This window comes from Falco biarmicus, chromosome 14 (genome assembly GCF_023638135.1).
Source record: "Falco biarmicus isolate bFalBia1 chromosome 14, bFalBia1.pri, whole genome shotgun sequence".
NCBI classification, from domain to species: domain Eukaryota; kingdom Metazoa; phylum Chordata; class Aves; order Falconiformes; family Falconidae; genus Falco; species Falco biarmicus.
In genome coordinates, this window is record NC_079301.1 from 17,166,545 (window position 1) to 17,190,658 (window position 24,114).

Sequence of the window (24,114 nt, forward strand, 5' to 3'; positions counted from 1 at the left end):
TCAGAGTACAAAGAAGTCTTCTGTGCTTATAACTGACGTTTCTTGGAAAATGAGGTCTCTTATTCCTTCTATTATAGTCTGGAGAGACACTTCAGGTAGTAAAGCTTTTCAGATAGATTAATGGACTACCTGAGTTCACCAAATAAATCAATTTCAAGGCCTACAAAATTTTCAAGTCCAAAAATAATCTGTTGATGGGCCATTTTGAAAAGATTGACACTGTCAGGGAGTCTGTTTGAGAATCGGAGTAGGAAAATTCAGTAACAATAGCTTAGTATTAGCTCTGTACGATGTGTTAGTTTAAACAAAGACACATTATCACAGTCCTTTCTGTTGTCTGCTATTTCGATAGGCAGTATAGAATTGCACAAGATACGTATATATGTGTGGGTGTGGTGAGAGAGATTTCCTGTTTTGGAACCTACGTTTGTGATCAGGTACTTCTTGCTGAATGACATGAATGCCAGCTACTTTTTGCTGAGTTACATAAATACTTCTCTTGATGGTTTTAATGAAAGAAAAATATTTACTTAAAATTTAAACTGAAATTGGCACTGACATTTGCAAGTTAAAATTCAGAGCCATTAATCTATAAAACTTGGAAGAAATTGTGAATTAATTTATAAGAAATGAGTAAAGCATGAATTTAATATGTTTATATTTGGTAGGACACAGGTACGTGTAAGGTAAAGTGTTATGTAGCATAACTGGAGTCACATACCATTTTCTATTCTGTTACACACAGCAAACTGATTTTTTTTTAAAAAAAGTTTATTTGAAAGGGAGCTGAACAATTAATTGAGTTCATTGAGTTAATGAAACAGTTCCTCCCATGGTTACATCTGTGTCTCCTGTGAATAAGGACTTCCCTACCTACAGAGCCTAGTCGTGCCACCCAGAGCTGGCAGTTTGTCTCCGGGTTGTCATCGCCCAGTATGATCCTTCCTGTCCTTAGCGCCCTTTTGTTTTGTTCAGTGGTTGACCTCCCAGAGCAGGTGGTGCTACAAACCAGCAATGGGGACAGGCCATCGGGGTGACGATTGTCTTCTGGGAAGAGCTCATCCTGCAGCTTACTGCAGAGCTAGAGCAACAGTACAACCAACTGAGAACTTTCCTTAAGACAGAGTTCAATGCCAACTGCCATCCAAACTGCTGCAGTTAAGCTGTTCAGCGCAGGTAGATTGGCTATGGGGACTATTGTCACAGCGATAGACATTGCCATTTTAAGGCTGTTTCCCACAACCTTACTGATCTGGTATTGCAGAGTTGTGTTTGAGGCACTGGAAGGACTCATCTGCTTGTTCCTTGGCTGAAGAATGCCCCCTAAGTGGGCTAATTCTTTCTGGTGTGGGCAAGAGCTGATTGAGAGCTGGGGAAGGTTCACTGAAGTGACTTAGTGAGAGAAGGATCCCCAGTGCATTGCTCTTTAGGAATTCATATTTATTTTTTGCTGTAAGGATTAGAGGTTTCTTCCCAAGACCTAAAAGACTTGGATAGTGTTTCAGTTCCTTTGTTGTTTTGGACTTCCCCCTGCCCCAGTTTCTTCTCCCTCCTAAGTTTACACAGTGTCTTTGCAGGATGCTTGGAATTTGTTGGTGTGTTCCAAGCAAGGGGTTAGCAGATTTAGTGATTGTGTGAAAAGCCAGAGAGGATCATTTTTTAGGTACTTCTAATAAATGCTGCTATTACAGAGAGATTTGGATTAAGGATGTTAATGAATCTCTGAGGATGGAACACCTCTGTGAACCAAGAGGCTAAGGAATGAGTTGGAAAGTAGGCCTGATATAGATGATTAAAGAGTAGATTGAAAAAGTATTTATTTAAATAGCAACAGTCACCTAAATATGTAAATTTTTTTACATGCAAAGAAACATTACATAAAAACAGGCCAGTGTTTGGCATACAGCACAAAATTATTATGTCCAATCATGTACCAGAAACTCGTAGTGTGGAAATATCAAGAAGTTTGCAGTGAGCAGAGCGGTTAATTGTACATAGGAAACAACAAAACTTCGTTACATCAGTGATACTAACCTTTGTGAGTATTTGATACACAACACATGCAGTCTCACCTATCAGATTCCACTTTTTCAACCAAAAGAACTGCCAACGACTTCAGATGTTGTTTGCAGTAAAGATTAAAAAAAAAAAAAAAGGGACAATGAAGATGCTTTTGCACATAAAACTTCATTCAGTCTGTGTTGTTCATCAGAACTCCTAAGCATGTGCTGAAATTTGTGCATGCAGCTTTGGGATCTAGGACATTTGGTAAAACCTTGCTGGTGTCTGTGAAGCAATTCTGTGCACGTAGAATAAGGTTGACCAAGCTGTGGTTCTTCAGATGTGCGTGGTTCTAAAGAAATTCAAGTGCTGCCCCACACTGTCACTGTCTCACGGCACACTGGGTTTCTGGTGAGGACTTCTAGGACCTTTTGAACAGAACCTAAAGAGCTGTTAGTCTGACTTTGGTATGAGGCATTTAGCTATTCTCTATCAAGAGGAGATGTGGGAGGAGTCCCACTTGTCTGTCACCATCACGTGTACCTCTGCAGGCCACAGTCTTATGCTGTTGCTGATGATTAACGAGATGCTTATGAACATAGCAGGGTCTCGTGGAGCACAGAGCAGCGATGGGTTAACATTCCGCTATAGAGCTGGCCAAGAGCAGACTTTGAACCAGTATTTAAAGCTACAACAATCTGTCCAAACCCTGCAAGATTAACAAATAATTTCAAACGAGGCCTGTCTCACTTGGCTGCCCCCTCTTCCCCTGAAAGGGTAGCAGTCAGTTAAGAATGAACATGTAGTGATCTGACTTTTCTTTCACAGTCAGGCTTTTGCTGTACCATTTCCATCAATTTTGGCTTCCACATTATTCAGCTGTGCACCAGACAAATCTTTTGTTATGTGCCAATTAACCCAGCTTGATAAATAGTGATTATGCATAATTTATACAGAATAATATTCTTGTTGTTCCCTGTAAATGAGGCACTGCCTTAGCTGAGGGTACTGGTCTGTGAATTACTGTCAGATGGGATCGTGATGGTCCAAGCGGCTGGTGGCAGGAAGAACTCTTTGGACTGTAAGGCAGACAGAAATGATACCAAGAATAAAACTAGATGGGGGCATGCTTTTGCTTTTGAAAGGGAAGTTGGGGGTTTGATTCTGCAATTCTGTAGTTTGCTCTTGCAATGTGTTGAATAGGCCTCTCAGTTCTAGTCCCGCTCCCACTGAAGTCCATGGGAGCTTCTCCAATGATGTTGGTGGGTACTTTATTGGACCTCTAGGGAGCATCTTCAAATGATTTTCCCTGGCTGCTGAAGACAAGTTTTCGTAGCTGTTCTGTTTCCGTCTCTGCGCTAACTGATCTGAAGTATCTCAGACTGATAAGCTGGCAGCAGTGGGACACGAGGAGTGGGTGAGAATTGCAGAGCCCCGTGAACCTTGAGTAAACAGGGGGAGGAGGTATGGAAATGTGAAATCCACTCTACTGGTCTGAGATTTACTTGCAGTGACAGCGCTTGCTGGAACACGATTGCAGAACCTCCAGGAAAGTGTTAGGGACTGTTGCTTTGGGTAAACTGGGCTGTCTGTCAGCCACCACCATGCTCTGCATACATGGAGCCAACTGGAAGCCCTCCAGAGCCGGAGGCTGCTTGCACAGCTGCCGTTTTGGCGATTACATCCCCTTTCTCCTTGGACAACCTTAATCCTGGTCTTTGCCTCATGGTGAATTTTACCCAGTTCAGTGATTCCAGGTGTGTTTGCTATTTTGCCTCTTCTATTTCATCCTCTGTAATATATCCCTGCAGGCCTATAAATGGCACCACCCCAGCAGACTCGGCTCATCTTTCATCACGCTGCCAGAGCCTTGTTTTGATTTATTGCCTTTCACCACAGTGGCCCAGAATGAAGTCAACTTCTGAAATCACTTAGGGAAGGATCTGCTGAACAAGCATACTTTTAATAATATGCCTCTGCCTTTTTACTTCCTCCATACTTGGATGTTCCAATGAAATGAGAAATCCCGTCGGAGCGCTGGAGATAGCTGCTGCTGATTCGCAGCTCTGAGGCACAGCATTGCCTTTAGCTGCTGTGCTTTGGTTCAGCCCTACGTTCTGCCTAATGTCCTCAGCTGTGAAATGCTGCTGTTCTCTGATGGGGGTGACATTCATTTTTTTCCTCATGCCACAAAGTGCTTGCTTTTCTCTTAGCCTGATGTTTAAAGTATTGAGGAAGTACGTGAGAGAGATTGTTTCAGAAGACGGTAACAATAGCTACTTGAATACTCCCCAGTCTACCACATCTTGTCAAATTCATATTAAAAACACTTTTTTAAACATGTCTTTTTGTTCCAGGGCAGAGTGCCTAATGGGTTGTGGAACTCTTATTACTTTGAATAAAATTATAGAAACATTCATGCTTTTATGTTAAACTATTAAATGTTACTATGTGTTTATTAGAATATGTGTATTAGTAGAGTATATGGGCTGCCTGTAAGTAAATGGTTGCTAAATTTCCTTGTGTTTTAAATCTGAGTAACTTTTGAAAGAATAGGGCTTTTCGTATTTCTCCTCTGACCAATGTTTTTGGAAAAATTGCTGCAGAAAATGAGACAGTTACAATCCAAAGCGATCACAGCGTGCTGGCATATCATACTAGATTAAAATGAAAAGCATTTCAAATGGTGCAGCAGATGAAAACAAGTTATTTAACTCAAGTGTGTTACATATTTGTGTTACACGCATGCTATCCATGTTTCTGCAGGGATTAGTCATGAAATGGGAGTTGAAGTCTGGGATGTGAACACAAATGATCGTTGTTTGCTATGAACATTTAGATTCTCCTGGGGAAAACTTTGCCACGTCCTCTGGCTTTCTCACACAGGTGTTAGCTCATCTTCCATGCTTCAGGGAGAAAGGGGTGTGTGGTTATGTGTATAGGATGGACTAAGCCTTTTCTCAAAGGGCAAAAGCTCAGTGAATAGCTGTGCATCCACACTCACTGAACTTGAGGCCAGTGCCTGAACTCTTAAATATCCAGGATCATGGAGCTTCCCATCAGAAGCAGAGTGCTGGCTTTGCACATACTGCTGTTGGCAAGGCATTGATTTTTTCCAGGAGAAACTGGGCAGAAACATCTCTTCATCAAAGCACAAAAGGCAGATACTGATGCCTTTCCATTTCTCTCCAGCAGTGAGTTTAACTGTCTACGGAGAGAAGCCTCTTGCTGCTCCTCCTCAAAGTATCTCCTTTGGTGTGAGGACCAGCATAGACAGTAAGTGCAAGAGCTCCCAAATAACACGAATCCACAGCATTTAAATCTGAGTTCTGCAACATTTGTTACAAAGTCTTTTTTCTAAGAGCTTTTTGTTTTAAACTGTATGGGTATGTATTGATGTCTTCCCTTTAAAACCAAAAGGAAATCTTCTGTGTCAGCGGCTTGTGGGGGTGGTGGGCTCAGGGTGGAAAGAGGGCTGTTAGCAGTGTAAGATTGTGGATTGCCTGGTTGGCTTTAAAAATAGAAAATTTGTCGTGCTTGATATGAGAGTTTGAACTCCATCTTGTAAAGACACACGCAAGATAATATACTGTTCTGATCAACACAAACTTCAGTATAGTCCTCAAACACCTAGCATATTTTTTTTAAATCATCCTCCAAAAAAATAGTTGATTTGTATGGCACATATATATCTTCTCTCACCTTTAATCCGATTTAAGCTTTAAACCCCTCTTTTGATTCCCTCAAACTGCAATAGATTATACTTCAAATTGAGTCATGATAATCTGATTCATAGTCTTTCACAAGGAACGTTCTCATAGAACTCCAAATCCATGGTGTTTTAAAAAATCAGTATGTAATAGTGATCCATATATAAATATCTTTGTAATTTGGACCTAATGATAAGAGGCTGACACTTCTCCTGGGAACTTGGTGGACTTGGGGATTCCTGGGTTTCTTCCACCATCAGAAATGTGTTATAAATCTGTAAATACAGAGATTCTGAATAGCAAGTGGTTTTATTATTTTTTTAAATGAAAAGTGAAATATGCATTTTAATTTGGTGGGTTTGCAGGACAAGGTGCTTGTTTATTGCTTGAGTTTCATCAAAGTTCTACAAAACTATATTAATTTATTATTTTTTTTAGAATTGCTGCCAGTAACCTGAAAACAGGGGTAGCTCAGACTCTCCATTATCTTGGGTTTGGAAGCAGCTTGGGAACTAAGTAGTAAGCAAGTAGGTAAGCCGCACAAGTAGCATAGCCTGTTCCAAGCCACTAAGACAACCTGCAGTACATTCTCTGACTAGATGAACACCTTTCAGAAAGATAAGTACAGCTTTCTTGGGAAAATCAAGGACACATTCAGCCTGCCTTTGTCTTTCTTGGTTTGGTGTTGTCCTGGTTTAGCCCCAGCTGGCAACCAAGTACTATATGGCCACTTGCTCACTCCTGGCCTGGGGGTGGAGAGAAGAATCGGGAAAAAGGTAAAACTGGAGGGTTAAGATAAGAACAATTGAATAATTGAAATAAAATAAAATATCATAAATGAAAAAGGAGAGAGGAATAAATTTCAAAGGGAAGGGAAAAAACAAGTGGTGCACAATACAACTGGTCACCACCCACTGGCTGATGCCCAGCCAGTCCCCCAGCAGCGATCGGCCAGCCCCAGCCAGCTCCCCCCAGTTTATATACTGAGCGTGACATTCTATGGTATGGGATATCCCTTTGGCCAGCTGGGGTCAGCTGTCCTGGCTGTGTCCCCTCCCGGCTTCTTGTGCCCCTCCTGGTTTCTCGCTGGCAGGGCCTAAGAAACTGGAAACTCCTTGACTTAATATAAACATTACCTAGCCATGACTTAAACCATCAGTGTGCAGTGTGTTACTATTCTCATACTAAATGCAAAACACAGCGTTGTACTAGCTACTGAGAATTAAAAAATAACTCTATCCCAGACAAAAGCAGGAGAGGTGACCAAGGATGTCCTTGTTGCTGATGCTTTAAATAAGTTGGCTAGGTTTTGTAAATACCAAAGCTTTTATTTGTATATACGTCAAATTGGCAGTTTGGGGGAAGAGAGGTTTTGGTCCTGGTTTACCTTTATCTCAGTAAAGTTACGCCAATGGACACAGTACGTCAGACCTGAAAGAACTCCAGCTACCTTTCTCTGAGTGCTTCCTGCAACTGTGCCTTTTGTCAGCCTGTCTAAAAGGTTCTGGCATCATATATACACTTCTTTCTCATGAGCAGTCATTGCAGGTCTCGACAGGCACCTACTAGCATCATGGTGTGCATGAGACTTGGTGGTGCTGGTGTTCCTGCTAGCACTGTTACAGCCTAAGTGGCCTGTTTTTATTGTTGCAAGCTGGTATTTTTCATACGGTCATAAAAATCACACAATGTTTCAGTGTGAAGAGAAGATCTTGCATGCAGCAAATTCATGTACATTGTTAGGGTTTTATTTGACTGTAGTAGTATATAGAAAGGCCAAAACGTGTAAAGTTTAATGAGATGAGTCATGTATGTCATAAATAATTGGGCATACTGAAGGAAGCCAAGGTTGTGGTAATGTATTGTACAGCACCCAGGAGCCGTGATTGTGATCCAGTTGGGTTCCAAAGTCATGCTGAAAACCAGATAAGAAATAAAGACTCATTTAATAATGTGTAATGGAGTTGGAGTTGTGATAGGGTGACAAAAGTCACCTTGAATGAGATCTTGCCCACAGAGTGTTTGGGGATGCTTGGATCTGGACGTTTGTTTTGGATTGCTTTCCAATAAATGGTTTGTAAAATCTGAGTGGATTAATCCTTATGCCTTTCATTTGCAGTTTAATCATACCCCCCCCCCCCTCCCAGTGCCTGAATGTACTGTTTTTATTTTATTGGCTCTTTTAAAAAGAAATGCAAGCTGAAGGAAGCGTGTATGTTTGAAGAAGGCACTAGATAGAATGAAGCAAGCTGAGTAGCTCTTTATAAAAAGAACTAGATAAAAGACACTGCAGTTACATCACTGAGAAAACTTGCCATAAGTGAAGTAACAAGAGTAAATAATAATTTTGTTTTGTGCTCTACTGTGGTGTTTTGGGTTGGATGGTTTTTTGGGTGTTTTTTTTTCTTCTTTTGTTTGTTTTGCAGGGACTTTCTTATGTTTGTAAGGGCACATTCTTTTTTAGGTAGGATGGGAAGTGATGTTAGTCATTATCTCGGGAGGTTTTTATCCAATTCCAAGTTGTAACTTCTTTGGTTTCCTCCCACCCCCAAGAGTATTCATTATTAACTATTTCAGAAGTTGATGTTTTCAGAAATGCTTCTTTTCTCAGCTGAATTTTAAACAACGCAGTGGAATATTTTCTTCTTGACAGAATTCAGTGTTCTAACAATTTAAAATTTAAAAGCTAGTTTTCTTGGCTATAGGTAAATGCAGTTCACTTAATTTTTAATTTTTAGTATGATGAGTTTTTCTTTAAAGGAAGCTCTTAAGTCTGATTGCCTGGAGGCCTCCAAAAGTAGCTCACTCTGCATTCAGGGGCACTGCTGTGCTGATCTCCTTAGGGCTGAAGGCAGAGAGAATGTGTATTAGAACGAAAAGGAAGGAATGCAGTAGAGACATTGTTGGTCTCTCTAAGAGCCTGTATGCTTACTGTAGGAAGTGACATTAATGATAACCCTTGCATTATTACAGCAAGGAAGTCATGGTATGGGGCTTTAGGTAGAAAATAGCAAGTGCTCTGAGATACGCTGCATATTATTCCATTATGAAGTAGTCCCATTAGCCTGTTAGCAGAGGCTGGCAGTGAGAATTGTCTGGAATCCAAGACAATTGGCAGAAGAAAGCAGAGGGAATAAAATTATTTCACAGCTGAGGGAAACACAGAACACAAAACTGAGGAACTGGTGTGGGCAACACGCGATGATGTCCGTTGTGATCACGCTCCTCCAGTGCCTTTCATCCCAAAGAGCTGTATGTATCGGTGAGGCAGGCCCTGCAGTGCCCCTTGGACAGAGGTTGATTTTGTCAGACCTACTTTACAAGAAATTGATATGAACAAAAGGGAAATTACTTGTCATGAAGAAGGAATAGTGTCTGAGATACCATAACCTCCAACTCCTGACTCCAAAACTACCAGGCTGGTACACCCTGGCACAAGTGTGCTGTGTGCCACGCAGACAGGATCCTGCCGACTTCTACGGGTCAGTGTTTAATGTTATCATCTAGTGGAAACGGTGTATTAAAATCCACCCATTAGCATATTTATTTTGTTGGGTTTATATATCTTTTCTTTAAAGAAGCAAAATCCAAATATACTTGTAATATGTTCCTAGTAACGCTTCGGTTGTTTATAGTAAGAATGGGAAGTAAAAAAAGAAGAAATAATAAAGGTGTCAGAGAAGCTTTGACTTTAGCTTCCAGGTGGTAGACACTAGAAATGTCAGAACCTATTCAACCTTGCTGTGTCAGGAATACTCACAGTCAGTAAAAGGCAAAAGAACTAAATACCACTAGAAAGCAAAAAATAAATTTTAAAAAGACACAAAACATCTAATAACATGTGTGAAATGGGATGTCTTTTGAGATTCTGGCCTGCAGCCTTCCTTGGGTCTGAGTGAAAATAAAAAAAGCACATGTGGTTAATCTTAGCAAGTTTCTGTGGTGGGCCTGATTTGACTGGAGGGAGGATGGAGCTGCTAACGGAAGGCTGGGTTCACTGAGTTACATGCACATTTAGGATGCCTCAGCTGCCGTTCAGTACAGAAAAGAGATGTTTATTTATTTGGGTTGGGTTTTTTGGTTGCTTAAAAAAAAAGCAAATTCAGCTTACCTCTGTGATAACTTTGGCTCTGAGCTTTTTCCTTCCTTGGCAGTAAATGCCAATCTGTCATGACCTGGAAGCTCCTGATCTTCTTTCTGACATGCCTGAGAATTTGCAGGCTCTTGTCATACCATCCCTTCCTCTCCTGAAGATGATGGCACGTGGCAGCTAACTTACTCTGAGAACAAGCCCAGAGTTAAGTCTCGGTTAGTAAATACTCACCTTGCACGTAATGCCAAAGTAACACTTATTATGACCCCCCGTTGGGTAACTCCTGCTCAGGACCTCTGTCCCTTGTTTGTGGAGGTTGCAACTTTTTCAGATGAGGTTATAAAGCTACATGGTTAGGTATCGTCTTTGGAAACAGATGTGCATCCACAGTATTAATAAACTATAATTCAGGGCAGTTCCACAAAGGCATAGCTCAATAAAAAGAAATTGCATTTTTTTTTATCATTATTTGGAGGAATAAAGTTGCATCAGGACTTGTCCAAATCACTTCTTTAACAGCCAAAGTATGTGTTTGACCATCTGCATTTTTCAAATAGGCAAAAACAAACATAAATCAACTGTGATTAATTACAGAAAAATACCAAAATTCTTACTCAAATATGAGGATTGTTCTGATTGTCAGTAGAAAGTAGTTTGTAAAAAGAGCTTAAAGCTAAGGTTTAGTTAGCCTTTTTTCAATTTTGCTTGTGGCTCAGTGATGTTAGAATAATAATGTAATTAAAATTATTGCAATTACATATTTGTTTTTTTGAAAACAAGTAACAATGTGACTGTGCGTTCATGGATGTTCAGGAGGTTCATCTGATCATGTAGATTACATCACAAACTAAACAAAAGACCTAATGCTACAAAATTGTAACAAAATCCCGAGTTCAAAAATGCAAATGAACTTTGAGGACCAAGATAATTGGCCTTTTAGCTTCTCCTTATAAAAACAAAGGTTTATTTGCCTTTTAAATGGGCCAATAAAATTGAATGGGCACCCTACAGTGCATGCAGAATAGACAGTCAGGAAGAATAAGCTATAAGAAACAAGCAGAGGAGCTTTTAAGAGATGAAGTTTTTTCAAAACTAATAGAAGGCAGATAGTCTGTAAAAGTGTTAAAGATCTGTAGTGAATACAAATCTGAATCAGGGGAATTAAGACTGGGCATGGAGGTGCACTTGTTAGAAGATATTGTTGGTGATCCTCCAGATTTTTTAGGAAGAAAAGCTGCAGAGATCTGAAAGGCCATATCAGAAGCTCTCATCTGTGCTGGGATGTTCCATGAAGCAGCAGAAATGTCTTGGCTGTTAGGTGTTGTTTAGAGAATGTCCTGCTTACGGTTGGGTTGTTCACACACTCTGATGTCTTTTTTTTTCTCAGGTTACTTACAAATTGAGAGTGGGCTCTTTGCATAAATGAGCATAATCTGCTATGAAAACAGATACACCTTAATTCAGTGTTTTTAAAACAGCCATGCAAGATAGAATTTTGTCCAAAGGACAAATACCCTGAACCATTTTCAAACTGTTGACCACAGAGCCTAGGTGCCATATCTGTTAAGAGCAAGAACGAGCACAAACTGCACCAATTCTCTGCTGGTCCCCAGCACAGTGCAGGGGAACTGGTCCATACTGGAGCCAGTTGCTGTTGGTTACCTCTAGCACTGAACTGTTCTTGCTGCTGGCTCTGTGGGATGCAGAACTAGCAGTCCTAATAAGAGCTAATCTGTATTCTTCATTATAGCCCTACACTTAGATAGGGTGGTAGGCTTTCTGAGCCCCTTTGTGACTTGTCATTTCAGATACTTTGTCCCTGTAAATCTGAGAGATTTCAGTGTAGTCACAGTTCAAATGTATTCCTGAGCCTTACACCTGATAAGGAATAACATGTGAACCCAGGATCTTTTGAAATGCTCTGGGGTTTGGGGGTCAGGAGACATTTGAGAATATGTTTCATTTGCATTGCAGGAAGGGATGTTTCCTGGAATACTTGCTCTTCACTGCTTTCTCCACAGTACAGAATTTACATAAAAATCTAGTAAACTAGGCCATTAATAAATATGTAAAAGAAGGCTGATCTGTGAGGTACTGACTCGGTGTATGTGAGGACACCCAGCTCTGCTAGCCCCACTTCAGTTATTATTCCCATGGAATTAGAGGGCTTACATGCCATTGAAATGAAGTGGAGACTGCCAGGCTTTCTAATGTTGTCTTTATTTTTTTCTTTTTTTTTTCACCTGTAAGTTAATGCCTTTTATTTGTTACTTCAGCAGATTATTTTTATGGTAGCTTTTCAACTTTATATCCTGCTGGTATATAGTTTAACAAAATGCCTTTTGAAACAGTGTATTTAATTCCTCAGTCAAGCCTCTGGGAATAAATTCTTGCTGTATTATAACTGCTTTTATAACTTCGCTTTACTGTGGTTGAGAACTTCTGCAAACTTTTCTTTCAGAAATCACTACTTACTCTCTTTCTGTGCCTCATGTACGTCTCTTTTTCTGTCTACACCAGCTGTTATTTCCTGCTGGTATCCACATCTGGCCTGTCCTGTTACAGTGGCTTAAGCACTTAAAGGAAATTCCGTAATAACATTTCTATTTTTGCATCTGGATCTCCAGGAAGAAAATCAAATTTTCCACACCTGACTAGCTCTTTGAGGAATTATCCATGATGCTGTGTCAATGAGCTGATATTGTAGAGAATCCCTTTCAAAATTACTTTAACAGGCTTTAGTGATTCTGAATGTTAGCATTTATGGTAGGAAATGTTTCATGATAGTACTTTCAGAAGTAACGATGCTGTATATTTCTGTGTAGAAGTCATGTCGTCTTTACCGGTAATTACTTCCCCATGCTTTTTGCAAAGTTAAATATGCAATGTTTTGGCAGAAATTGTTAATGGGGCTCGTTGAAAATTGTTGTTAAATCCCATTCTTGACAAGCAAAATTGTTAATGTTGAATGAACACTTTTCTGGGAAACTTATTTTAATTACAAATGGGAGTTGCTCATCTCAGTCCAGAAATTTTTTTATTTAGAAGTGCTGCTAGGCTGCAGTATATTTCAGTTGTACAATCTTTTTTGTGGACTAAAGCCCCAGCATCTCACATATCAGTCTCTGGTGCAGTCTCCCTCCATGGAAGGAACATAGGGCTACAGCCAGTTTGCTCAGAGTTGAACAACAAAGAAACTATTTCCCCTGCAACTTCCATGAAGTTGACCATGTTTATAAATTGAAATACTTTCATTTTTGTCCAAAATGGTCATTTTGCATGGGAAATAAAGTGTTTCCCTAGGTAAGTACAGGTAAAACAAAACACCTTTGACTGCATTTTGATTTTTTTCTGGTACTAGATGTGTTCCTCAGAAAACCAGAATGGTTAATGACTGATAGCCTCCAGGTTAAGGGGTATCAACGTTCATCCCATGGAGCAACAATGTGTTGCTCATTTGTGTTGTCATTAATCAGCCATAGCTTTCGAAATTGCTTCTGAAAGATTTTAACACTCAGTTAAATCACCATAATTTCTCACTGAAAAAGGCCACACCCAGATTTCATACAGAGATTTCAGAGTGGTGGACTAAAAGGAATAAATCGTCCCGGTTTCTTTGAATCAGATTTGAAGCAAGGTGAGATACCAGGGAAAACAGCATCTTAATGTTTTGACTTTTAGGCAGACCTGACATTTGTTACAGAGCTCTCAAGGTGCTGCTCAAGGGAGGGAAGGTATTTTACAGACAATCAATATAATCCCATGTTTGGTTTTAAAGAATACAGAGAGATTAGGGGATTATAACAACATAGTAGGACACATCGGAACCAAAAATGTGCTCAGGCCAGTTGTGACATAGTTGGTACACTGAAATCAGTATATATTATCTCATTCATTCATTCCATCTACTGCATCATACTGATCAATTTCAGGACTACTTAGAAGGCTTACTTCAAATATACTTTGCAAGTTTTTGTTCATTCTATGTCAGATTTTAACACCCCTGTCTGTCTTTGTTAGTTTGTTCACAGTTTTCCAGAGGAGTTTATGCCATCTTTGGATTCTACGACCAGATGTCAATGAACACACTGACGTCATTTTGTGGAGCCCTTCACACATCCTTCGTCACACCCAGCTTCCCAACAGATGCAGATGTGCAGTTTGTCATCCAGATGCGGCCAGCATTAAAAGGAGCCATCTTGAGTCTCTTGACTCACTATAAGTGGGAAAAGTTTGTGTACCTTTATGACACAGAACGGGGTAAGCACTATCATTTAAAGTGATTTTTCTGTATGGTAACTTACTATAAGCATTACCAGAATCAGTATGTGCAGCAGCCCATCCCGGTTTTCTTCTGGATGCAGGCAGTGCATTCTCATCGTCCTAAAAAACAAGTTTACTCTGAAGAAACTAAAATGAATGGATAATTGAAAAGAAGGCATTCACATTACTGATCATTTGTAAAGAGATTGTCTGGAGGATAGTGTTAGCAGTGTAAGCATTCAATTTGGAATACCTGGTTTCCATGGAACTGCAGACTCAACACTTGTCAGGGTTTTTGAGTCCTTGCAAAATAAATTAAGTCGGCACTATGAAGGAGGCTGTTAAGCAAGACCATCCACTGTGCGTGACACTGCAAATCCCACACCACCTTACATAAATGCGCATTTCTCCTGTCACTGGACAAAAACAATCCATGCTAAGATACAGTCTGGAGATGTCTAGGCATCAATAATGATCTAAGAATATAACGCATGAGATGCTTTAGGGCTCTATGGGAGAAGAGATGCTCTAGATATGTCACATGGATATCCAGAGATGAATTTAGATACATGACAAGAATGACTAGAGGTATGTTTTACTAAATGAAATCATACTAAAACCGATGTTTTCGCGCTTAAGCCAATTGTTAACTACTAAGAAGCACTAAAGGTAGCAAATCCTCTCAAAAAGATACCTAGGTATCAGAAACCATTTCCTGTGAGGAATATTGCATATTTTTGTGGAGCAGCAGTTGCCACCTGCTCTGAGTGTACAGAATTTGCGTCATTACAGATTTCATCCGGGTAACATTTTTTTCATCAGACAGATGTGCCACTGGCCTTCTCACCAGCTTTATGATTAACATCTCCAAGACGTTCTTTGGATCAAAGGGGTCTGGATACAGCCAGAGAAGCTTAGATTCCATTCCCAGCTCCCATGACAAAATTCTCATACCCTGGGCTACTGCATATTGATAAAGATCAGTAGCTGTGCTTTTCACACTGAAGATTAATAGTATCACCCAACTAAGGACATACCATATGTTGAAAGAAAGTAATATTTAGTCTGATTTTAGGTGAACGCCAAGAGTTCAGAATTTTCTGACTGATTTGGAGATGTTAAACATTTCTGGTGTTGAAAAATGCTAATTATGAGATCAAGTAAGAAAGTATGGAGAAGATAAGAATGCAATTGGTTTTTAAATCTTTTAAAACCACTACCGAAATATCCATATTTCTGGTTTAATTCACTTTTAAATAAAAGCTCCTGTGAATATGTCATTTGTCTGAATAAGAAAGGTTTGATGTGACTTAACGTGATAAGCTTACAGCATGTGATAATGTAAAATGTCATACGGTCCAGGACTGATGAAACTTATCATGATTAAGGCTAATAAAGTTTGCTTTGGAAAGAGATACATCAGTCATCCGATATCATGCTAATAAGAAATTTGGTACTTCAGACTGGAATAATCACTTGGGTTTCACTAGAACTTGTCTAGATTATATGACTTATCAGACTGAGATAGTAACAGAAGTCATGAGGGAAGCCTTGCAGACTCAGGCTTGCATTTTTCTACAGTTCTCAGCGTGTACAGTCTTTAGGTAGACACAGGCTTTATCATGACCTTATGATGATGACTAATCCCTTTGGAACAGTTCAGGTTGTGTCTAGGCTTCCTTTTGCCTTGTTAATGCTAAGATTTTAATCATGGGTTAAAACACAGTTCTTGCTGGTGAAATTAACCCCAGGAATCTGACTTTACCTCTGTTGCCTTCTGCCCCTTGTCTTGACTTCCCATTCATATCCTGCTCACAATCTTACAATTACTAATCAAAATCATGTTGTGAACCTGCTGTGGCTCGCATATATGTTGTGCTAGCCATTATGTTATGGCAGTCATTCAAAGTGTCAGGGTGTGAAATCTGAATTAGATGACAGTGCAGGTGACAGTAGGATCATAAAATGTGGCTCAAGGTTAGAAGATAAGACATCTGTGTCTTTACATTGGAAGAGGTATCAGTGCATATAGGTAGCTTGATGTTAGGCTTTGAGTTGTTTGGGATAAACTTACCATATTTTATCAGTCCTTTCTATATTTAGATCCTCATTGCTGCTGTTTGATAATATTTCCCATCTGCTAAAACAGGAACAAAAATGAACAGCTAATTATCTCCAGTTACTGCTGGCTTAGTTAGGTTAAAACAAACTTTATCATAGTTTTATCATAGTTATAATTACTGTATTCTTCCAGCATTAAAATAAATAAGATTCATGTAGGAGGCAAAGACAGGGCAACTAAGTACTGAGAAATGGACATTAGATTCCTTTGTTTGATGAGCAGTAATCGTGGGTGACAGCACCTGAAACATCTGGCGATTCCAGTAGGCTGCCTAATTTCTTGTTATAGCAAACCAAATACAGAAAAACAGCTCAAGAGGTTGAATGATGCTGATGGGGAATTACTCCTTGTGTCAGGTAGTACATAGGCTGTACATGTTCCTGTGCTGAGATACCATTGGAAATGAAAAAACTAGAGCCGTCACAGTTTTTAATAATTTCTGTCTTAGATACTTAACTGCTTTGGGGCACAAACACTGTAGAGAGAAGGTGTTAAGCAGTTTAGTGTCAGTTCCTGAAATAAACTATCATTTAAATACTGTCTTTCTATGAAGATTATTATCTCACTAGTTTGTTCTGAGAATCTGAGAAATTGCAAAACATTAGGCTGCTCTTTGTTGTTGACTATTAGTTATGGACTAAATTGTTCTTGCAAGTGGTTTTACAGTGTTCTGCTGAAGCAAAACACTGCCATGTATTAAACATTGCATTTACTATTAATAAATACCACAGCATATTACAGATGCCATGCAAAACTGAATAAACCTTCTTGTGGTATTATACTGCTTATTGAACTGTTTCAGTTTAAGCTTAGGAGAATGGAGCATCAGCTTTATAGAATTGTTTTCCTTAAGCAGTGGCTTTTTTTTTTTTCTTTGCCATCAAATCATATAATCGTATAATTTCTGCCTTGGTGACATTAGGCATAATACTGTGATGTTTGGCTCCTGCAAGGAAGACAAAAGATAAATCTCAAACAATAGAAGTTAAGATCTACAATTACATAGATAGGTGGTGAAGCTTTTAATCCAGTGAGTTAGAGTGTATGTTGCGTATGTTTATACTTGTAAGTACATTATTTTCTGTTGCTATGAGATGACTGAATGTTGCAGATTGTGCTCTCAAATTATATTTATGTACAGGTGCAAAATTCAGTTTCTTAAACTGCTGAAAGACACAGAAAGAAAAATAAAATGTGAGATTTATGAATTCCAGCAGCAAAAATTATGTCTTATCATTGCTTATTTCAGTTGCTGGACTTACTCTTCTGTGAAGAAACTGAAATTCAAAAGAAATATCAGATTGCATGTTCTTCTCCTAGTATGAGCAGAAAAATAAATTATACTTTGCACAGGGTAATGATGCATTAGGAAATGGCTGCTAAGGGAAGAAAGGGCATTAAGCAGTGTGTAGAAGAAATAGTCATGTTCATTTGATGCCACATGCTTTTAGTTCATGTGAAAAGGAAAGGCAGGGTTCATTTCTGTTTGTATTAACTCACATCAGTAAGTTGACACTGTTGGTTGCTGTGATGCGTGCAAAATATCTGATTAATTATATGGTGCTAACTGCCTCAGTAGGCTTCTTCGCAGTAGAACTAAGACTAATTAAGATTATGCCAGGAAGAAATGAGATGGGGTTACATACAAGAAGCTATTAAGAATCCGGGTAGCACTTGTCAGGAAAGTCACCTTTTGCATCTCATGCTGAGGATTATGTTTCGTCAAAAACCTCAGGTTTATTTCCAATCTTCAGGTCCATTTTTCTTCTTGCGTTACTTTACTGTAAATCAGATGTTGTTCCACTGAAGTCAGTGGGCTGGAGTAACACTAGTGGGAATGTGTGGAGAGGTAAGCTTGTGGTTTTCATAGTCATCTTAATGTTGCGTGAAAGTGTGAAGTACTTCTCATTTAATTACAAAAATGGCATGGTACATTGTAATACCAAAACTTTTGTTTATTTAAATTTCCATAGTGTTTCTTCAGTGATGTTTCTGTTTATTTTTGCCTGAGAAACATTGTTTCGTACAGATTGTTCGCTTCCCATCTGTCGGTACAACACAGGCATTTTGTCCTAAGTTACTTTGATTTGTCATACCTGCTGTGCACAAAGACAGTGATTTCTGTCACGTAGATCATTTAAACAAAAGCACACCAAGTGGTTTCTGTGATGTGCATCAGGTCTTCTTGTTCTTCCTTCAGATCAGAGGAGTCGTCACAGGACAGGGAAGTGACTTTGTTTGCGTAGGGCCTACCCACACAACGGGAGCTCAGGCTAGGCACACCTACAGATAGACCACAGTCTTCATGGCTTTGTAACCTCTCTAAATCTGAAATTCTTTTGTCAGTTGTTCTTTATTTAGTCTGTCAATAGGTATCTAGTGGTACTTAAGATAAATAAAAAATTCAGTAAATAGGGTTATTGCTGGCTAATTTGTTGCTTTTTTGGGGTTTTTTTGTAATTGGTTAACACTGGGTAGTTGAAGGCTGAGGCATGGAAGTGTTTGTCTAAAGCCCCAGGTTAAGTGGCTAAGAAAAGTTTGAAATATTTGCTTTAAAAGCAATCACATCTTTAATCCTTACTGCAACAGAAACACAAAAATTTGACCTGAACATCACGGATGGGTAAGGATGCAGAAGGCCTGAAAATATAGCTTCAGAAAATGTGATCTGTCATACTCCTTTTAAATATAAAACTTTCTGGTACCCTGTTGCATAAAGAAATGTCAGGTAAAGAGCCAAAAAAAAAAAAAGGTACAACTGTAAGCTTCTCAATGATTATGTGTAAAGTACGGGATTGCCTTAAATTAGGTTCAATACAAGGCAGTGAGGTCTGATTCACTGCTTCTGCTGAAGACAAAGAATAACTCTTCTGTTTAGTTCTGCTTTTACAAAATGAGGTTAGTTATCTATTGCTACCAAAGGACAAGACACTTCTGTACTGCTTTCCCTGGAGAATGAGAGGTTGGAGCTGATAAAAGAAGTGGTATGTGGAACCAGGCTCATTATATCTTCCACAAAATTATATTGATGGGTGGTTTTTTAGGTGTTTTTTTGGTGAAGAGTTGCACTGAAAATTACTGATATGTAGAACATAACATTTTTTGCAAAAAACATCTAGGGTAAGATTAATTTTTGTGGAATCTTTAAAGACTCTGCTTTAGTACCTGGTAGATTCCTAGGGATTTTGGAATGTCGGGTTCTGTTGGACTGAAGACAGCAGTGAAAATGTAATCCAACACAGAATGACTGACTCCTGTTTATAAGCACCTTCCATCAGCAGACAGGTGCAAAAAAACACCTCCTGCCACACAGCTGGTCTCTTAAATTCTGCGTTGTCTTTCTGCATGTTGGGAACTGTTATCTTTGTTTATAAAGATCATTTTTCATTAAAGCACAAAAATGAAAGTAGTGGTAGTAGTTACACCAGCATTAGTAAACCCAGAATTCAGCATCTGCTGATCGGTCAAATGCCAAAAGAATCAATAGCTGAGGTGTTCATTAACATGTTTATTCTTCAGAGCAGGAGGGTTATTCCACTAGCTGAAGAACTGGTCTGAATCCATTGCATGAAGGAAAAAGGATTTAAGGCTGGCTCACCGTTTTCTCAGAATTAAACATGGGCTTGTTTCATTTTAGAATCACAATTTCTGTTTGTTAGTACGTTTATACCTCTGTATTTCTTCTCAGTTGCACCTTTAGGATTGATGTGGTATATTTTGCTTACACTTTCAAAAGTATGAAAAGATTTAAATCTTGACATTATCTTCTGTAAATATCAGTGTGTGGTGAGGTATAATGGAGCATACAAAGCATGTTTAGATGCCTATAAAACACCAAAGGTGACATAACAGGGAAGAGTTACTGCAAACCCTGATTTTTCTGAGTTTTTTGACTCTTTTGCAGGAGTGTTTTGGAGAGCTGCCCAGGATTATGGGGATGATGTGTAGACAATATCAGCTGCTAGCATTTGGGTAGCTATGTAGATAAGCTATCTCATTCTTTTTCCCTACTTCTTTATATACTGGAAAACGCACAGCAGGGAATCAAATTTTGGCAAGACCTCCTAAGCTGAGGCTCGGCCTTCATATCAGAGGAACAGGCTTCACAGGTCTGTGCATTTGAAGAATCATGTGCCTCAGTAACTGCCATCCAGAAATTTTTTCTAAGTCATGATCTCAGCAAAAGGCAACCTGCAGCACGGCCACAAAATCAAAATGTTGCATCTTTTGCATGGCTTTGCTTGAAAGGATGTGATACATGTTCAAGTTTCCAAGCTCTGGTACGGTAGAGAGCACACACAGTATAAAGGCCCTTATTGGTAGGAAATGCATTATTTAGATTTAGAGAACAATCATACTTCATGTAGTTATGTGCAACAAGAAAATGATCTGTTTCTTTCACTATCAGCCTTTTGGGAATGAGTGATTTTACTGTCTTATAATGTCGCAAATTTGTATTTATATAGAATGGAAAGTCGTAGATACTGCTTAGCAATGTTTCTATGAAATATAAGTAATTTACCCTGACAAAGACACAAACCTTGACATTCTTCTTTAAGGTGCATTGCTTCACTGCTTTCAGCAGTATAATGTATGAACTAAGGCTCTATTCAGGAAACATGCCAGAACCTTAACTGAAATATTCCAGGATTGCTTTACTGTTTGACTTTACTCCCAAACACTTTTAGGCAAATCTGAGCCTGAACAGTTAAATCTAGCTTTTAATTATCACTCTCCATTTATTTCCTCTGAAATCTGTAGTCTCATACGGGCTCCTTTTATCTTGGTCTCTGTGGTACACAGATACAGAGGAAAGCCCCTTTACTGATCGTTCCCCAAACAAACACCAAGACCCTGTGTGGGAGAATGGATGTTGGCTGGTTTTGGGGTGGACTGAGAGCCTTAAGCATTTTTCTCCTGATCTTTTTCATTAGCTGCTATTTGTTTAGCTTTACCCCGGTAATCACTTTAAACCGTTTTTCTAGCTTATGAGCAAGAGGAGTGAATCAACTTTGAAAGTCATCCAGCACAAGATGTATCATACTGGCAAGACTAAGATGAAGCTGAAGACCAACGGCATAGGGTTCATGGTGGTATTCTGTACTGCAGCTTTGTGCCTCTGTGGAAGTTTTGTGTTTACACAGTGGTTCAGTTTGGTGTTGAGATGCCCAAGCAAAATGCCTGAGCGTCCCCTGAAGCTGTTGGAACACATGCTGCTGTCAGCAGTATTTTCCAGCCACAAGTGGAGTAACTGCACATGTGCAACAAATTTGTGTCTTGTTTCATGGTGCCCCTGAGAATAAGGAAGTGTGTCAGCTCATTCATGAAGAAAAGCAGGAACACCAGGGCAAGAGCATGGTATGACAGAGCTCCAGTACTGCTCCTGCAGTGATAATGTGTTAACATCCATTCTTCCATCCACACACTGGTGTCGTGGTAGGGTGTTATGGTAGCCTCACCTACACTGAGTGTGAATCTGGCCGTGGCTGGAGGGCATCAGAATCTGATCTCACTTGATGTAAAAACAGCTTGTAAGACCTAGTCAGAACGTTCAGGGTACAGAGTATGTACAGGAAGGTCCTGTATAAATAATTTCTGGAAGCCTAAAGCAGGAGGTACCCTTGTGGTCCTAGTGAAAACAAGTAGAACTCTCAGGAACATGAGCTGAGGCCCTGAATATCTTGCGTAGTAAACAGAACTGGCAGCATTGCCATTCACCCATGCCTTAGAGATTAAGTCTGCAAACGGTTGTATTTATAAACTGACTTGTGTAAATGCATGCATGTAAATATTTAGCTTTTCATAAATATGCATGTTTTATCAACTTTTGGTATAGCCATAACATTTAATGTTTTTTTATTGTATACACAAGTAATTTAAGTCGCAGAAGCTTTGATTCTCAGTTAATTTTATGTGTGTATCAGCAAAGCTTAAATGGTCAGAATCTCACACTTCCAGATTTCTTGAAACAAAGCTAAAGTTCAAGACCATTTCCAAGTGCAGGTGGGGGGGGTGGGCTGAAAAGCTACATGATAGGGGTTGTTGGCCCTTCTGCTCCAAGGCAAGGGCAAGGACTTGACACAAAGCCAAGCCTTTGAGGTGATGCTTTGAACCAGACAAGACAAGATGGATTTTGTTCATCTTGGAGGAGACAGGACTTTTTAGACTAGAAAGGAAGGCTGTAGAAAATAATACCTGTATGCAAAGGACTGCAAGTAAATTTTTATCAAACCTATTTCTTTAACCCACCTCACCCAAGAGATCTAGGAGTTTACATAAAGATACTTTGTTTGAATTTATTGTTTTGCATCTGTATATGCAGCATAGCTTAGAAGACTGAAAGCCTTTGGTGTTTTGGCATCCAGATGCTCAGAGCAAGGCAGGCTAGCTTCACCTGGGGAGTTGTGCTGATTCTATTCATGGAAGTGAACTGTCTTGCTGACTTCAAAGTCTGCGTAAGGGGATTGGTACTTTGAGTGGGACTGAAGAAAGCAACACTATTTAGTAATGGAATCCAGATGAAGCCATTTTCAGGTATCAAAAAGGGAGATGTGTAACATTGCATTAGTAGGTGAACTTTACTACATATTTCAGTGGAGTAGCCTGTGCTGGTTATCCATGTGTTTTCCAAAGGAAGATTTTGACATCCTATACCTTAGTGCAGTTAAGGTGGAAGTATTTAGCATGTTAGTATTCTTACAAGTTTGCAAATTTTATCACCCTTCACCTGGGTCTTGACTGTGTGTTTACTCTTCCTGTGCATCTTTCTTCACTTAGAAAAAGTTCATTCTTGAGTGGTAGCTATTGTTGGTGGCCTGTGGTACTTTGTGGAACAATGGTTGCGTTTTATTCACAATGCGGGAACAGGTTCCCTGCGTACCCTGTGAGAGACCACACAATTTTGTGAGCCTGGCATGATGCAGTAGTGAAAAGGCAGCCTTCAGCCCAGGCAAACGAACCGTTCACCAGGTGAAGAACTTCTGTGGAATGAGCACAGGCTGTCGTAGCTTTATGGCATGACTATAACAGTTGCAAATGGTAAAAAACCAACAAACACAAACTAGATTTCTCCAGTGCTTGAGGAGTATATGAGTGAAATCTCAACAATTCAGTAAGTCAGAGCTGCTCCTTTCATGGAATAGCCTCAGATGCTCCAAAGCAGGTTCTCAGCTAAGCAGTGACATGTTCCTTTCTTACTACTAAAAGAGAGGCCTCATGTGCATTTTGAATTTCTTTTTATACAGGACTATATAGCATGCTGGGTGAATGGTGTGCAAGATTTTAGCTTTGTTAAAGGCTTTGTGCTTTTGAAGTTATTTTCATTTGATAGTCTCAAACAACAATGAATGAAGATTGACAATATGTGTATCGGGCATGCAAGGCTTTTCAGTCCTGTTTTTCAGATGGAAGGTGGATGTACTGATCAGTAGGTTAACAACCTGATCTTCTACTTACATATATGGAAATACCTTTATTGAGTTGAAAGCACAGTGAGCTTTGACTTTGAGATGTGCAGAATGTCATACTGGAAGTCAATGGCCATGGTTACTAATTAAAAAGTTTTTCATATTCCTACACAAGAATTTCCTCAGATTTTACCATTAATTTCTCTTCTCACCTAGAAAAAAAAACTTGAGCCTTTGAAGAAACTCATAATTGATTACTAAGAAGCTTTACATTTAAGGTAGTTATTTAAATGGTATTTGCCATGGAGTTTATATAAAGGAATCCATAGGTTAGAGGTGCAATACCTTCTGTCATCCATGACACTTAGCCCTTTTAGATGTAGTTTCTTTTTTCAGGCTTCAGAGAATTTACCAAACTAGTTTGACCACATGTCTTTTTCTTCCCAGAAAATATCAGCTGTCTCAGTAAGCATAAAGATGACTCAAATGCTTTGTTACAAGAAAAATAAATGTGAATGC

General features: G+C 39.3%; 1 protein-coding gene across 5 annotated transcripts in view; it reads left to right on the forward strand.

Moving 5' to 3' along the window:
• GRIA3 (glutamate ionotropic receptor AMPA type subunit 3) overlaps positions 1-24,114 on the forward strand; it is a 152,956-nt gene that overhangs the window by 21,372 nt on the left and 107,470 nt on the right. For all 5 annotated transcript variants that reach the window (XR_008825478.1, XM_056359722.1, XM_056359721.1 and 2 more), the window contains exon 3: positions 13,825-14,064. Coding sequence is in view for 4 of the 5 variants with exons in the window: in XM_056359722.1 (XP_056215697.1) it covers positions 13,825-14,064 (240 nt within the window). In the remaining variant the exon portion in view is untranslated. The remainder of the gene's footprint in view (positions 1-13,824; positions 14,065-24,114) is intronic.